Below are 17,462 nucleotides of genomic sequence, written 5' to 3' on the forward strand. Positions count from 1 at the left end.
ACCATGAACAACCAATGAACTGTTTAGAAACATGGACTGTCTCTTTCATCAAGATCTGCCTTCGACTACAGGGCCAGAGCTTACTTGTCATATAGAAGGCCTCTCTGTGCTCCCAGGTACCAAGTCTGTCTCTGCCAAGCTAAGGACAATCACAAGTGGGACAAGCCAGAGCTTCCCTTTCCCTTTCCCCTTCCCCTTCCCTGGCTCCATGCTAGTCTCTGTTCCCTGCCTTTGGTCATAGACTCCTTTCTTGGCCCTTCCAAGATACTCAGAGGTGCCTGGATGTCCAAGAGTCAGATACCCCCCCCCCCCCCCCGGTCCTAGCCTCATTGCAGGCAGTGTGGTATAAGCTCAGTCAAACTCCTCCTCCTAGCTGTCTGTCTCACCAAGGGCTCAGAGGCAGGGAAGACATAGAGCCACAGAATCCAGGGCACAGGCTGGTGTACAAGAGTCCCTCCTGGCTTAGCTTTATCACTTTCAGGATATCTTAGACCTCCTATCACTTTACTTCCTGGCTTTCCCTAGTAAGATTAACTTCCTGATAGGAAATTAATATTGTATGTGTATTTTTTGATTATGAACTGAGGGAATAATTTAATCAGATTTATGGGAATCACTTTTAGTCTATTTATTTGTGCATGTGCATTCCATGGTGCATGCTGTGAGGTCAGAGGTCAGACTTGCTAGAGTCAATTTTCTTCTTCCACCGCGCCAGTTCCAGAAACAGAACTCAAGTTGTCAGGCATGGCCGCAAGCATCTTCACCCCCTGAGTCCGTCTCTCTGAGCCCTGATTACAGAACATTTAATCTCTCCTTCTTTGTTTCCTGCTCTGTTTTCCCTGCTTCTGATATTTTTCTTTCACTCTTGTGGTAATGTTCAATATCTGTATTGAGTAACTTCTATCCTACCCCACTGGTTGAAATGTTGCTTTTCCTATTCATTGGTCATAATCTTGTGATTCAAAGCAATTACAAGTATAGGAACAACTGGATGTTCATAAATAAAGGAATCACATCAGGTTCCTATACCATACCATATATGGAATTTAATTCAAACTGGAACAGTGACCTAGATATATAAGCCATAATCCATGAAAGCTTTGGAAGAAAACATAGGGGCAGTTCATTCTGTACTTGACTTTAGTAGTGAGGTTCTGAGCTGTGGCATGGGTACCTCGTGATCAGAACAGTATTAAATAAGGAGAATGTCACTGAAAAAGGTAATCTGTGTGCATTAAAGAACATTATCAAGAAAGCAAATAGGAAATCTGAATAAAATGTCTAAAATAGCTAAAGCTACAGAGACAGAGAGAAGATCGATGGTTATATGTCCAAAGGGAGGCAGAATGGAGAGTCACTGCCTGATGTTTACACAATAAGTTTGAAAGGGGATGAAGAGAAGATCATGGCGTGTCATTGATGTTTACCTATAAACTGTTGACTCTATACACAAGAACAATGGCATTAAAACCTGAAAAAGTCACAATAGCAGCCATTATCCAACCATTACTGAAATTTAACATTCTTTTTAAATTTTTATTTATTTTTAAAAATTTACTTATCCATGCGTGAGTGAGGATGCGTGCACATTCAGGGTGCTGCAGCCAGTAGATGCCAAAGAAAAGAATCAAGTCATAGATAGAAACTGGAATTTCCAGAGGTTGTAAGCAGCCATGTGGGTGGTGGGAAATGTCCCAGTGTCCTCTGCAAGACCAGCAACCTTTCTTGGCATCTGTGCCTCCTCTCCAGTTCTTTTATAGCATTCTTGCACAGTGAAGTCAGTTCTAACTGGCGATAAATTATTGGCTATAAGTTATGGGTATCAGTCAGTAGCGTAGCAGAGGGTATGTGGCAAAGGGCACAGATGCATTCAAGGACAAGGAGAGCTGAATGCAGGCCTCATAAGATCAGGCTGACAGGAAGAAAGTGCCCTCATCTTAGAACAGTTTCCCCCTACTTGCCCATCCTGACAGAGCTGTAGGAGTGGTAAAGATGCTGAGGAGAGAACTCTCCCCATGTAGTAAATGTGTCTTTATGGAGATGAGAACCTGCCACAGAACAGGATGCTGTTGGTTTTGTTGTGCCTGATGAAGAAAAGGAAGGGGTGGTCGGCACAGAATGTTGGGACCGAGGAGGCACAGCAAAATTCTATGACAGCTGAGGATGCTGCTGCAGCCTCCGTGCCTTCCTCATTGATCTCCACTACACTCTTGTGAACGAACTTGGACACACACAGATTTCTGTCTGGAGACATTCCTGACAGGTCAGCCTTGTCCTCTTGGAAGACATCCACCACTCCCAAGCGCTGAAATACAGACTTCATGTCATAATCCTCTTGGAGTTTAAATTTTGGAAGGAAAACCTCAACATCAGTGTTCTCCATAAAGTCTGCTTTGGTCCAGGCTGTTAACTTCTCAAAAGTGAGACTGTTTTCCACCTGACAAAGAAGAATTAGAGAATTTCAGATTCACCATTGAGATTTTCTTCAGAGCCACAGAGCACCCCTATTCACAGTACCTTCTAACACCATTCAAGGCACACTGCTTATTCACATGAACAGACAGCGTGACATCCCACTGTCCTGCTCACTTGTATGTGTCTTCCTTGATGGCACAGTTGACAAGCAGCAGCCCAGGAATAAAAAGACCTGGGTGTCCTCTCCTAAATCCCTTCTGAGACATCTTTTATTCTGACAGGTGTCCTCGTCCAGGTGATAATGGCTTATGTTGTGTTTGCTTTTGATTTCTTGAACTAGACTTGGCTTCAAAGATAGTGAATCACTGCTGCTAAAATAAAAGTCAAAAATTTGAAAGAAATAACTCTTGTTATGAGCCACACCAGAAGGGAAATCAATCCAGGGGAGAATTCTAGTGTTTTGTGATCTATTGTGGCCTGAATGTGAAATCCACCCAAAGGCTCGTAGAAGATCCTTGTTTTGAAGCTTGTAGCAATGTTTTGGGAGGCAGCTAAAATTTTAGGCATGAGCTGGGCTAGCTGAATGAAGGCCGTAGTTGCTGGAGATGTGTCTCGGAAGCTCATCTTTGATCATATGTGTCCTTTTCCTTGCTATGCTTCCTGTTAACTAAAAGATCTGTATTCCCTGCAATGTACAGCTACCCCCATACAAAACAGGTAACTTGAAATGAACGCACTAAAACTATGAGCTATATAAATCCTTCCTGTCCTGAGTTATTCATGTCAGGCATTTTGTCAGCAATGAAAAACTAGTAACTATGCCCCAGTTAGGAAACAGGATGCTGAGAACTATGAGCTGGTCTGCTTACAAAGACCCCTTAGGTCATGTATACCCTACTGCCCACCATTCAGAGGATGGCTCACACACCATGGGAAATACTGCTGCAAGGAAGACCAGAGCCATTATAATGACCTGTCTGACTCTGTTCTCCCCAGCTGCACCCCTCCTCTTCCTCTTTGTTAGGTGAACGTGCACCAATTTTTCTGCACATGTTCTCAGATATAAATACTGAATAAATATTGACTAAATAATATTGTTCTTGAATAAAATACTGACAAAGATCAAGATATAAATTATATTTATGGAGGACTATTTTCAAGCACTATGCTAAGTTTGCCATTGGAGTTGCCCAGATTTCATCCAATCAGGTCGCTGTTGCCCATTCTAGTGATGAATTTATGTCATATGGCAAGGGCACAAAGCCTACAATGGGAGTCTTGGACACAGCTTTGAGCCAACACACACAACTCAATGCTGGGTCTGTGAGTACCACACACTCAACTGGTACTAGCCAAGGTAAAATCATTTACTTCTGTTCTAATGACAAAGGACACCAGGGACACTGGATTTTTCTGGAGGATATTTAGAGTGATGAATGCTGTGGCCTCTCCTGGCTCACCTTGCTGAGGTCCACACCCTCATCTGGGAGCAGGACCACCAGGCTCAACTCCATTCCTTCATATGGTATCACCAGCACTTGCGACTGCACCTCCTTCACATAGGCGAGGTTATATGTGTCTTCACGACACATCATCTGCACTGGCTTTTTCTCATCCTGAACACAGAAATGCACGACATAAAACATATTACTGAGAGTGGTCAAGGTTTCCAAATGGGCTGCAGTTAATTTCAGGGCTCACAATGAAATTTTCAGCACTCACAGTGTAAACACTATTCATGTTTCAGTGGACGCTTAGACAATGTCTGCCCTCTTCTTCCTGATTTCATTAGAAATACTGAATTTAAGCAGACATGGGGCTGTTAGGCTATGTCCGGTATGGTAAAACACCATGCCAAAAATCAACTTGGGGAGGAAAGAATTGATTTCATAACACAACTCTAAGGTCACATTCATTACTGGGGGAATTCAGAGCCCGAACTAGGCTGAAGCCATAAAGGAATGCTATTTATTGGTATCTCCCCAGTGTTTTCTCAGCATACTTTCTTACTTAACTGCCCAGTTTTGGCGCCGCCCACAGCGCCTTTGGGCCTTCCTCCAGCAACCATTAATTAAGAACATTCCCAGAGTATTTGCCTCTAGAAGAATCTTATGCAGTCAATTCCTCAACTTAGAGTTCTTCCTTTTTTAGCTTGTGTCAAGTACACACACACACACACACACACACCAAGAACAAAATGAAAACAAAAAACAAAAAATAATCAGGACATGGGCTAACTGTAAGAAGTCAATTGTGTTATCTAGAAAAAGAAATGTAGCATTCACATATTAATATTCTAAAACCCTAGAATTGGGTTTAAATATTCCACAAATGCTCATGTTTCAAAGCCTTTCCCCCATATAGCCACTATCAAGAGCTACCCGAACTTTTAGGAGGTAGGGATTAGTGGAAGAACTATTTGAAAGGGAGTTCTCCTGAAGGTACTCTAGCCCCTTCATGTTTCTTTCTTTTGCTTCCTGAGTACAGTGTGGTAAACTAGCCTTCACCATGCATTTCCACTATACTGTGCTGTACCACTACAACCTGGAATGATTGGGGCAGTGAACCATAAATGAAACTTTTAGAACCATGAGCCAAAATAACTATTTCCTACTTTTAAGTTGATTATCTCAGAGAGTTTGTTACACTAATGGAGATGACTGGTCAGCAATCATATCTAAGGAAACAGCATAGTCATTTACGAATAACAAAAAAATCATAAAATATCAGACTGGAAATTTTCATAGTGCTGTGAAACACTGGGCCTGTGGACAGATGCATCCTCTGAGAAAACAGCTATAGCTGTCTCCTGAGAGGCTCTGCCAGAGCCTGACAAATACAGAGGCAGATGCTCACAGCCAACCATTGGACTAAGCACAGGGTCCCCAGTGGAGGAACTAGAGAGAGAACTGAAGGAGCTTAAGGGATTTGCAACCAACCCCACAGAAAAAACAACTATATCAACCAACCAGAACCCCCAGAGCTCCCAGAGACTAAACTACCAACCCAAGAGCACACATGGAATGCTCTATGGTTCCAGCCACATATGGAAGCTGGAAAATGGCCTTGTTAGGCATCAATGGGAGGAAAGGTTGTTGGTCCTGTGAAGGCTGGATGCCCCACTGTAGGGGAATGCCAGGGTGGGGAGGCAGGAGTGGTAGGGTTGGTGGGGGATCGCCACCAACCCATTTACATTTCAAACGTTATCCCATTTACTAGTTCCAGAGGGGAACTAGTAAATGGGATAACGTTTGAAATGTAAATAATGAAAATACTAAACAAACAAACAAACAAACAGCCTGACAACTGGAGCACATGGGCTCAAAGGTTCATGAAAACCTCCTAATCCATCCCAAAGCAGAAAGTTCCAGAACACAGACACTCACAGGTTTAGGGCAGAGCTACATCCTGATAGTCTATCAGAGGGAAGGGAAATCCCAAGTTAAATTACTCCAAGATGGGAACCCAATGGACATGTTTCTATGTGACAAAGTAACAGTCTGATAACCCACCACAAAGCAGGAAATTCTTTTCAACCTATTAAAAGTTAGGGGTGATCTGGAGATAATCTCATGTATCTTTTTTTCCTTTATTCAAGAGAGTTCTAATAATCTTAGTATTTTTCAGACTTTTAAAATTTTCCAATAATGTATGAAGATTTTAATAACAGTGGTACAATAAACATAAAAATTTGCTACAGACCATTTATAATAAAGATTAAATTCCCAAGTTAAAAAAATTTATTCTTTTACAAATGTTTTTAGAGTACTGTTAATAAAAAGAGAATGGGAAGTTTAACATTCATAATGCTCCTGAATTCATTAAATTATATCTTATAGGTATTGAGTAAACTATTCTAATATTTACTTTAATTCAAGTTCTATTCTAATTTAGACTGAGATCTGAATCACTGTTTTCAATATTAGAAAGTTATAAATAGTACTTAATAATGATAAATTGACCAATTATTTAAAACGCTTATTTTAATTTAAACATATTTATTATATAAATGCTATATATTCCTTTCTACTTTGCCTCATGCTCCATACATGTTTTATGTTACCTTAGAACCTAAGTTTTTGATTTCTTGAACTCAAAGGAAAATGTAGTTTCTAGAAAGAGGTGGAAACAAAGATTTTATAAGAAATGATCAAAGGCAGAATGAGCCACCAATAGAAGGTAAATTCACACAGACAGCAAATATGCCTTATTCCTATCAGTCCTCTGTGAAGTTTAAGAAATATGAGCCTCAAATGGTTTTTGTGCTTTCCTGATTTCCTTCTTTCTGGTCTGAGAGTCACGGGCAGTGCCCCACACAGGATATGCAGTCTCTCCCACTGAGCCTACACAATCATGATCAAAGATCTCCATGTAATGTCCTCATCACACAGGCATGTATTTTTAGATACTGCTCCTTATGCTATCTACTTTAAAAGATATTCCCATTGTACATTCTTTGAGGAAGTGTTGATGCCGCTTCCCATTGAATGAGAAGGAAACTGTCCTTTGAATTTTGGGTGCTGTTTCTTACCTTGTTTATTTTAAAGGGCATGTCCATGGTGTATTCTTTGTTAAATGGTTGATGCCACTTTCCTTTGAAATACAAGGCGTTGACGAGAACCAGCCTGGTCTCTGAATCAACTGAGCCACCTGACAACAACTCTGGAATTTTGCCTATTGAGAAAGCAGAGACTTCATTCAGGTTTCTTTTATATGCGTATGAGACATAAACTGATAAGACATTTGGAAAGATCTAAGCATCATGTTTTTGTATTTGCTGAATTTGGATAAACATATAAAAAATAAATCAAAAGAAAACACTAACACCCACGTTTGACTCGAGGCTGTGCACACTGGAGGAGCATCATCGGGTGAGGATGGTAAAAGGCTTGTAGGTCCCTCAAAGAAAGCAGATTTAGGCAAAACAAAAAGATTTAAGGGATGGTGAACAAAACAAGCAGAAAATGTGGGAGGGAACCATGATTACCCCTGGGGTGGCTACTGTTGATTACTCCCACCTTAATTGGTTCTGGAATCAAACAAGGACATGTCTCTGGAGCGTGGGGACATTTTCCAGAAAGTGTAAGTAATGGACAGGAAGATCTCTAGAGTGGGCAACACAATGTTGTGCTGCCAGATACAAAGGTCGGAGACAGAAACAGCACTGCTTTTGTCTGCCTGCCTTCAGTCCTTGCTGGTGAGTGCACTGTGCCTGCCATTTTTAGCTGACAATTGATTGGGCTATCATTAGGACAAAGACTAGTGGCTCTGAAGAATCCTCTAGGTCTTCCATGCCAGACTAAACCTGCTAAGGTTTCCATTCTCATAGATCCAGCAGCTACCAGATTCTCAGTCTCCTCACATGCAGATGGTCACTATCCATTCAGCCTGTATTGTTGCCAATCTATTGAATCCCCTCATACTATGCATCATTCTGTTCCTCCAGCGAAGCCTTACTAATACACTAGTGTTAAATACAGACTCTCATCTAGCACTCCATAGTCATTCCCAGGTCTGACATACCACAACATGTCAGAAACTCAAAATCAGAAAGAAACTAGTGGGGGAGGTATGACTATTCCACACTTTGGAGCGCTGTCCATCCCTATGAGAGAAAAATGTGTGTAAAGGGACAGATTCCCTTCTTCTCAACTATGGGGTACCCTTTCCCTGATCAAGGCACTCCTTGCTAATTTACACTATCAAGATTGCACAAGATGTAAAGACTCTAACAAGAAATGTGCAAATAATTGATGAGTCTAAGAAAAGATTCTCATTCTTTATTCTCTGTCTGTTAGCAGAAGTACAAATGTACCTAGTGATAGAGAGGGATCTGAATGGTTCAAATACAAGACAATGATCTCAAAGACCAATGCTGGAACCTGTCATCTCTGAAATAAAAACAAAGTTCAACCCCAAGTGGGAAGCTCTTTCAGGTCAATGTAACCGAGGAGCTGACAGAGTCCTCAGTGGAAATCAAGTCTAATTCTGTAAGTAATCGATTTGAAGCAGGACATGTGGAAGCAGAAACAGGAGTCTCCTGTAGAGGTAAGGATGGTGACAGCTAAGACAATACAGACTGTGGAGAGAAGTAGCCCTAGAGTAGGATTATGGGGATGGTCTAGCTATGAATCTCCTTCTCAGAGACAGCAGAGTCACATGACCTGTGACTGCTGCAAACCACCCATGTCTTCTTATGTAAACTGTTAAATTGAAAATAAGGTCTGTGAGTTCTCATCACATTTGTATCAGCCCTTGCCTGTGCTAGGGAAATCTACACCCAACTGTGTTTACAATCTAAGTGTCTGAGTAGATCCTCCATGCATTCACTGGGCTCTGAATTATCCCAGGTCGTCTAGATAGTCTGAATGGCTTTGACCATGAAATGCCAGTGAGATCAGTCTGTGGTGGGGAGAAGAGAAAGGGTAGAGAAGGAAGAAGAGAGGAGGTGGATGGAAAGGACAAGAATGTGGTGTGGGAAATAACTTGAAATACTGACCTTCGGTCTGTTTGGAGACCCACGAGTTTATGTGTTGCCTGGACTCTTCTGCAGCTTTGGCAAAGGAGAGTTGCTCCATCTCTGAGTGATAGAACTGAAGGCAGGACTCCTTAAAAGTCTTTGGAGAGAAAATGTTCAGGGAGATATCATTACAAAATGACATTTAAGCAACCTTTCTAACTATGGCATTACTATTCCTACTATGGCATAAAAAAAAAACAAAACTAAAATGAGTACAGGTATCACTTTAAACAACCAACACCTTTAGGTACTAGAACTTTGCAACTGAGACATGAGTAAATAAATATTCCAAGTAGTCAATTTAAAAATATTTCAAGGTATCATTATAGAATTATGGTCTTTGGGGAGGTTATTTAGGTGAGTCTTATTATGTGGTCTAAGCTGGCCTAGAACATGGGACCCTCCTGTCTCGGCCATCTAAATAAAGGTATTATAGATGTGCAGCCTCTATTCTACTGAGTAGAATTGTAATTTTCTCAAATTCTCTGGTATCCTTCTCATAGGATCTACAACAACTACCTTGCATTCAACTGCTATTATTCTACTGATACAACTTACTGGGAGGACTTCACTAGTGTTGTCTGCAAAGAGTCTGTTGGCCATTCTAAGGGAGTACTTTCTGTCTGGCTTGTTCAGCTTTCTGAGAAGCCACTGGAAACCCTGATGGATGTCTTCCTCTTTGTTCAGACCAAGTGCCTGGGAAGGAAAAAAATGAAATGCCATGAGTTCAGAGAGAAAACAGTTTGTTTCAAAAGGGATTGTCAAGGTTAAGAGATGGCTCAGAAAGTAAAGTTTGTGAAGATCTGAGTTGGAGTCTCACTAAGCATAGTAGACGGGCCCAGTGGTGCATGGAGGTCATCCCAGCACTGGGAGGAACCTTATGAGAGAGAGTAAGACACTCAACACTGACTCCTGTCCCCCCCACCAACAAAAGAAGTATACAAGGGCACGTGTACACACACACACACACACACACACACACACACAAATACACACACATGCACATGCATGCTATACATAGGCTTAAACTCTCTATAAATGTTTATTAGTGAACCTAAACCTAGAAAAGACCATGAGGTCTAATCAGGAAGAAGCCTCTTTATATATTCATGTCCTCATGAACTATGTTTGGAAATGATGAGAATGAGCACTTATGCCGGAAAGCATCTTCAAGAAGAAGAAAGCCCTGGCAAACCACAGAGCAATGGTGATGACTTCCCACTGTGAAGCTGTATGCTGAAGGTTATTCCTCAGGCAAATGGCTCCTGCCTGCCCTGGAACCCTCTGAGGTCAGAAAGCCATTCCTAATCTTCTGGAATGCTCCCAGGATGCTTATTAAAAACAATCAACCCAACTGTGTTAGGACGCGGAGTAGCTCCACACATGTGCTCCCTTCAGTATTTTAGCTGAAGCAAGGCATATTGGACAAAATTAAAATAAGGAATTATCCTTCCTTGCCAACAAATACTTACAAAGCCTGTTGTTCTAGAAATAAGATAGATCCCAGCAAACTCTCCTTCAAATAATTTCAACATCTTTTTATTTTCTCAAATTGCAGTACTTGAGACTGTACCTAAGTTATAACCTTAAGACCCTCCCTCCATCTTTAAAAAAAAAATCTTTGTTTTTCTGAAACTAATCAAGCCTAGGCTAGACTTGGGCTTGGGAGCTTCCTGTCTCAGACTCCTTAGTAGCTGTAATTAAAGGCCTGGGCCACCAAGAATAGCATGAAATTATTTATGCACCACTGTTAATTGAATTCTAGACAAAGTATTAAGAGTTACCCAAGTTATTACTCAGGAACTCTCATTGCCCTTAAAGAAGTCTTACTGGAGGAGACTCTGTCTTTCTTCCTCTTTAGCCCCTGCTCCAAGAAACAGCGTGTGCATTCCTACTGTCCCTTCTCAACAGTTCTTATGCATGTGACATGGGTGTGATTTTGACCGGGAACTTACCTGAGATATCTGGTCAGCAGTCTGTTCCTTGGCACCCAAGAGGACCATAGCTAGAACAGAGGAGATGCTCATAGGAGAATAACATACATTTTCTGAAGGGTTGCTCTGACAGAGCATCTTCAACAGACGGATGGCAAAGGCGCCACTTGCTTCAGACATAGTATTCATGATTCAGAATCTGGAGAGAAAGGACACATAAAATTCAACATAGAGCTGAAGGTTCATTGTTCTAAGGCAGAGATTTTTGGGACTCTTTCTGGTTGTTATTTCAAAGGTCATAGGTACTTTAAATTAGATTTTGAAAGTTCATTCTAGATTGGCCCTTCCAATTTTAAGGTTATTAGCTAAGTGTGGTCATTGCAGCAGACCAAACTAGTTCCTTTCTCATCTGCACAGGTAGAAGGAAAGATCATCAGGAACACAATCACAAAACACAGCAGAGAGGGGTGGTATTCAGTCTCTTTCCATACAGACCAACTCCTCTCTTCTGAAGAAGGTACAGTTGGAAGAAGGAAGAGAAGGAAGACAAGGAAACAAGGAAGGAAACAACCAGGAACACTGGGTCCTCTTGCCTGACTCAGCAACTCTGTATCCTCTGCTACCTGAGAAGACTCCTCCTGTGTTACCCATGAGGAATTAGACAGTACCCTCTCCGGTTTCGAGATGCTATGGAAAAGACACTGAGATGCTGAATGAGATCCAAAGACAAGCTAGCATTATTACTGTGCTGTGTACTGGGGAGCATTCCCCTGCAGTGACTGCTCAGAGGACCTTGCATCAGCTGCAGGCACCCAGGCTGCTTTTCTACTGAGTATGCCTCATCTCCCAGATGAATGGACAGCTTGACCCAGACTAATCACTGCTCCTGACACCTTATCCCAGTTCTGAGACACTGTACATCCCATGGCTGAGCTCTCAGGGTCATATGACCTTTGAACCCTGGAAATTCGAGTGCTTCCTACTGTGCACATAGCCTGAGGCTCAGAACACTCAAATCACACTTCTTCCATTCATCAGAGGGACACAACATCCAGAGAGTGTACTTAGACCCTCTGGCTGCTCCTCTTACGACTTCCAGGACCCTCAAGGAAAGCTGGGGCTGCTTTATTTCAGTGTCTTACACTAGGTTGGCCCTCTCATCTGATTCAGCTTCCTCCTCCTCCTGCATTCCTGCCCATCTTCACATCAGTTCTGAGTCCCTGAAGTGCTGTTTATATCACCTAGATGGTCACCTACCCCATCCTGTCACTGAGTTCAAACTACTTCCTCTTCCCAACGTCACTGGGACAGGAAAGCCTCAGGGCTAGGGCAGCTGCCCCACCTCAGGTCTGCTCATCACTCCTAAGTGTAATCTTTCTTTTACTGATTGCTCTCCATCCTCCATCCTCTGGAGCTCTGTGAACATCAGGGAGATGTCTGCCGACCCCCCACCCCCCAAGAGTAAGCGTCCTCAGATAAAGGGGGTATTTGATTACTCAGATAAAGTAATCAAAGACATGATCACTGTCAGCATGGAGTGAATTATTTTATAAAAGGGAAAGAGCAGTGCTCAGATTTGGACTAGAGATCCCAGATGTTTAAAAGGCCCGGAAGTAAAAGAGAGATTACTTTGCAAGATCCACAGGGAGAAAGCTTAAGCCTTCCAGTTGCCTAGGTGGTAGGGACCGAGAGGAAGCACAGAAAGGGGCCAGTGGAGAGGTTGCCAGTATCCTGCGGTCCCTAAGCCTGGCTGAGGTGGAGCCAACACAGCTCAGAATACTGGCACTAGGATCTGCTTCCCTGTCATTGGCCAGCCGGAGTTCCTAGAGGAGTCACCATTTTAAAGCCCATCAGACACCAACCCCCAGCTGTCTTTTTCCCCAAACTCAGCAGTCCTTGTTTTCCCACCTAGACTCAGCCTAAGCCTTGTAAACCTGACCTCTGTGGATCGCATTGCGCCTCCCCGCGCCACGTGCCCACACCTACCACAGTTGGAGCTTCTCAATCCAGCAGTTGCAGTCCTGTTGGTCCCAGTCGAATTTCAGTCCTGCCTTCGGGTCTCTGCTCGTCCTATATTCATACAGTACAAGGCGGGGACTTCTGGTTTATCGCCCCTGGTTTATTGCCCCTGGTTAGGGGCGGGGAGAAGAGCTGCCGCCAGCTCTGGCGGCCTCTGCAGGAAGAGGATGAGTGGGGGGTTGGGGAAAAACTGGGCCCTTAGAGAAAGTGAAAGTAGCAGGAGTTTTTTGCTGCGTGCCAAGGAAGACTGTCTGGGATTTTAACAGCACTCTGGACCTGTGGCTTTGCAAGTGGTGGATGGGGAGAGTGCTCAGTATCTAAATCTATTTGCACACACCCAGCCTTCTCTCCTGGCAAACACTAATCCATTTTCTGTCTCTTTTACCCAGTCCTGAGCACTTTGTTTAAACAGAATATGTGCTCGTGTGTGTGTGTGTGTGTGTGTGTGTGTGTGTGTGTGTCTTTACTAAACTGATGTTGCAGAGGCTCAGCCTTAAGTAAGTATTCAAGGTGGCAGTGACTGGGGCACAGGCAACAAGACTTGCCACACAGTGCCATCTGTGGGCATTGGAATGTGTTAAAAAATCTCAACTCAGGTGAAACCACCATTCCTGACTTTGCCACAGAAAGGAATTTCAGGAAGAGAATGTATGAAATGGAGTTGGATTTATTAAGAAGCTAACACAAATAATGTAAAGACAGTAATATAAAAAGGGAAGAAAAATAGGAAAAGACAAAGATGAGACACACCTGACCACGCTCTGAAGGGCTCCCAAGGAGAGCACGGCTTCAGTGTCTCAGCAGTAGCTACATGTGTGGCTTTGGTGGCTCTCAGATGTCACATCTTCCAAAGTTGCTGACAAACCCTCATTCCCCTTTATAGTTAACAGAGATCCAGTACTTGTTTGTTTCGTTATTTAAGGACAAGCTTTTGAAACGACAAAGAATGAAACTATATGAGGCCAAACACATAAGTAGAACTTCCACATAGGCAGCCTTGGTGGGAAACAGGAACATTAGGAAATCTTCACAGACACAAGAGAGGCTGGCCCTGTCTGCACGATGACTCATCTGGTTCTCTTTGAGAACGTTAAGAACGTTCATTTTGCTAAGCCTGAGAGTTCATTCAATTTCAAACTCTGTGGAGTGCTCAATCTAGAAAGCATTCTTTTCCACGTGCTCTCCTTGTGGCTTACGGACGGGCAGCTTTCTCCAATCTCTTCCTCTCTGAAGCTTGCTGGGGTGAACGTTGGATGTCTCTAGGGAACTCATCTTCTCTGCCCAGCACCATTTCCACAGGAGGCTGCTCACACCACTTGTCCTCCAACCCCTGACCCAGCAGTGAGTGAGCACAGCTGCAGGAACTTTAGCCTGTGGCTTTCTTGCTCATCTTGCTTGAGGTAAGGTTTGGCTTCCCTACCTGTGACATCTGCTTCCTCTGTCCCCATCTATCCTCCATCAGCCGAAGGGGATTCAACCTCCTGTCCCTTTAGGTTACTGTATTTTCTCTCCTTTGACCAACAGTCAGTCTGACCATCTCCTGTCTTAAGTTTTGTTCTTGGGGTCACTTTTCCCCTTGAGCCCACATCACTGAAGCAGCTGGCCCACAGTTATCTTCTAATATGTCCTTGTATCTTCTGACACGGTGTCTCCTTTCTGCTCTGCTTCTCCTTCCTCACCCCAGCTCCACCCCGACTCTTCCCTGTCATCCTTCTCTTCTTCTAACAATGAATCAAGTTATTTTTTCTTCTTAGCTAGAATGTTCCAGCCTTCTTTCTACTCACTCAACCCCCACTTTGGTTTTCTGTATGCAGTCTATTACAACATGGGTCTGCCCTTTAAAACAACGCTCACTCTACAGAGCACAGATGCCACAGCAATACCCTTCTCCGTGGACTTGTCTCCCTTAAGGAAGTTACTGTGATCATCTTCTGTGCACTTCCTGATTGATGACATGGGCCCTCATCTCTCACCTGGAAAATTTTTTTGGAGTCAAAAATTTCCACATTTATGCTGCTTGGGGCTTCTATTCCAGAGGGTTACAGCAGCTGCTCCCTATGCCAAAGCTCTCTTCCTTGTTTTTCCTAAGTAAATGTAGCATTATGGGTACCTTGCATAGGAATTATAATCAGGTATGATAAAGCATGGGTTAGAAGCCTACTAAGACATCTCTTGGACTATAAAAAGGTTTTCTTGTGAGAGTCCTAGGAATTTGCATGTTTACATCTGGAAAAGGACAATGACTATGTATGCTTAGGCTGTAAGCATGATTGCTGTTTTACTATTCTTTGAAATATCCAAGCAGAGAATGAGCATTATGTGTATGTCAGCAATCTTCACAGAAACTGTTAACTGGGACGCCAAGAGTCTTATTCAGACCCAGGAGTGAAGGATTTCATTCCTTTCCTGAATCTGCTAAGCATCTTTGGTCTTTCTTTAGTATCTCAAGACAGTATTTGTCAGACATTTGTTTCTCTGTTTGATTAAAGATATTAGTAATAGTATTATCTAAAATTAGTTTGTATTCAATTGGTCAGCATTAGATTATTTCTATCTTTTATCTAGTATTAATTTTACTATAAACATTTATGTATAAATTTGTGTATAGCCATATGCTCCCTTGGAGTTACCTAGGGTATCGCCCAAGGAATTTCTGGATCATATGACAATTCTACATTTCACAGTCTAAAGAACTGCCTAATGAGTTTGAAGGCTTCTATGCAATTATGTGTTTCCACCAGCAAATAATGAGTTTCAGTTTCTTCCTGTACATGGTTTTTCTTGTCTTATTTTAGCCAATAGGTGTGATGTGGTTTACTCACTATGATTTTGAATTTTCCCTGATGAGTAATGATGTCAATCATAAGCTCATGTGTTCACTGAACCTTTACAAATCTTTCTATAAAAATGCCTGCTCAAATTACTTCCTATTTTTATTTGAGGTTGTCATGATCATCATCATCATCATCTTGCCAATGAATTTCTTAACTAAGCTCTCTAATTACCTCTTCACCTCTATGGTAAATTCTAAAACTTCCAAAGACATGTCTGGTGACTCTGTCATCTCTGTGAGTCATGATTCATGGAAAGTTCCTCCTAGCTATTGTCACAGCCCTGGTCTGCCTCTTCCTAGAACCTGTGTGGCCTCTGTTGAGAAAACTCCCTTTCACTTAACCCCCTTTAATCAGATGTAATCATCTGAGAGTTGATTGGTTCACTGTGGAGTCTTTCTTGGGGTAGACTGTGTCCAAAGACAAAGATGCTCTCACTTTAGAGGAGAAATGTTTGGAATTCTATTCAGAAAATGGCATGTCCTGACCTAGTTTTCTTTTTACTCTTGTAAGTGCAAGGCTGGAGCCTGAGACTGCCTGTAGATTTGTATCTCTACAGTCCTGTGGCTTGTGTACTGGACTGTCTAGGTCCATACATTCCTGTGTATGTACTATGTGTGTCATCCTGTACCTGGGTCCCTGCTGGAGGCTGCCAGCCTGGTGGTCTTCACCCACAGTGAATAAATATATCTTATTTGTCTATAGCTCCTCACATTTTTCAAGCCCCAGCCTACTCTGACCCCCTCCTGTCCTGGAATCACAGCTCAGGCTGGGAAGTGTTTCACCTTTGGTGGGTAGAAAGAGGGCACCTGAACGAAATGTTATGTGAGAAACAATACAGGGAGTTTAATAAAGAGTATCTTTTAGAGTACCTGAAAGAAATGTTATGTGAGAAACAATAGGAGAGTTTAATACATTTCAAGTGAGGGTTGAGTTGTAAAGACTTTATTCAACAGTCTGTGAACTATGAATCCCCAAGAAGAGTCATTATCAGAGACTTTCAGTATAGCGAACAACTAAATCAGTCACAGCTAGGTGCAGTTGTTGAAGGAAATATTAAAAATGAACCACAAATTTCCTGAGCTCCATCCAGCTAATTTATGCCTGTCAACTCTCCAGTGGAGGGGCCAGAGCTCCCACATTCCCTTCACTGCCATGCCAGCCCCATGCAATAACCGTCCACCCCATAGTCAGCTGCCACAACACCCAGCAACCCAGTAGAAACAAAACTCTAGAAGCTCATAATTAACAAGTCAGACTTATGTATCAATAAATTATCAATTCACAGGGTGCCCACACAATAATTTCAGAGCCAGTTGATAATGATATAATCTGCCCACCTAAATCAGACAAGTTATCCCAATTTTTCTAGCCCCATATGATATTCATAACTACCTATAGTTATTAAAACTACTCGGGATCAGGATCTTCTTCCTGTCTGTCTACCTCCATCTTGGCTTCTCCTTGCCCTCCTCTGAGTCACTCTCTGTCCCTGCAACTCTTCGCTTTGCCTCCCTTTTCCTTGTCCAATCACAGGCCTCTTGCTGCACTAATATTTTAATGTAATTGGACAGTGTATCACTGCCAAATGCGGTGATACACATTTGCAATGCTAGAATCAAAATAGGTAAGCATATCTCTATGTATTCAAAACCAGCCTAGTCCACATATGAAGTACCAGACAGCTTGGACTACAAAGTGAGACTCTATCACAAACAAACAAAAGAAAACAACAATCATATA

The 17,462-nt window shown here is 42.5% G+C and overlaps 2 protein-coding genes across 3 annotated transcripts in view; one reads left to right on the plus strand and one right to left on the minus strand.

Moving 5' to 3' along the window:
* LOC127664689 (leukocyte elastase inhibitor A) overlaps positions 1 to 17,462 on the plus strand; it is a 230,165-nt gene that overhangs the window by 49,289 nt on the left and 163,414 nt on the right. The window lies entirely within an intron of this gene.
* Positions 1,511 to 13,062, minus strand: LOC127664691 (serpin B9-like). The gene is made up of 7 exons (XM_052156807.1): positions 12,856 to 13,062; positions 10,891 to 11,068; positions 9,494 to 9,631; positions 8,915 to 9,032; positions 6,947 to 7,089; positions 3,876 to 4,031; positions 1,511 to 2,437 (listed from the first exon to the last, which is right to left on the minus strand). Exons 2-7 carry the CDS (start codon positions 11,056 to 11,058, stop codon positions 2,033 to 2,035), a joined length of 1,128 nt encoding a protein of 375 aa, XP_052012767.1. The 5' UTR covers positions 11,059 to 11,068; positions 12,856 to 13,062; the 3' UTR covers positions 1,511 to 2,032.

This window comes from Apodemus sylvaticus, chromosome 14 (genome assembly GCF_947179515.1).
Source record: "Apodemus sylvaticus chromosome 14, mApoSyl1.1, whole genome shotgun sequence".
NCBI lineage: Eukaryota > Metazoa > Chordata > Mammalia > Rodentia > Muridae > Apodemus > Apodemus sylvaticus.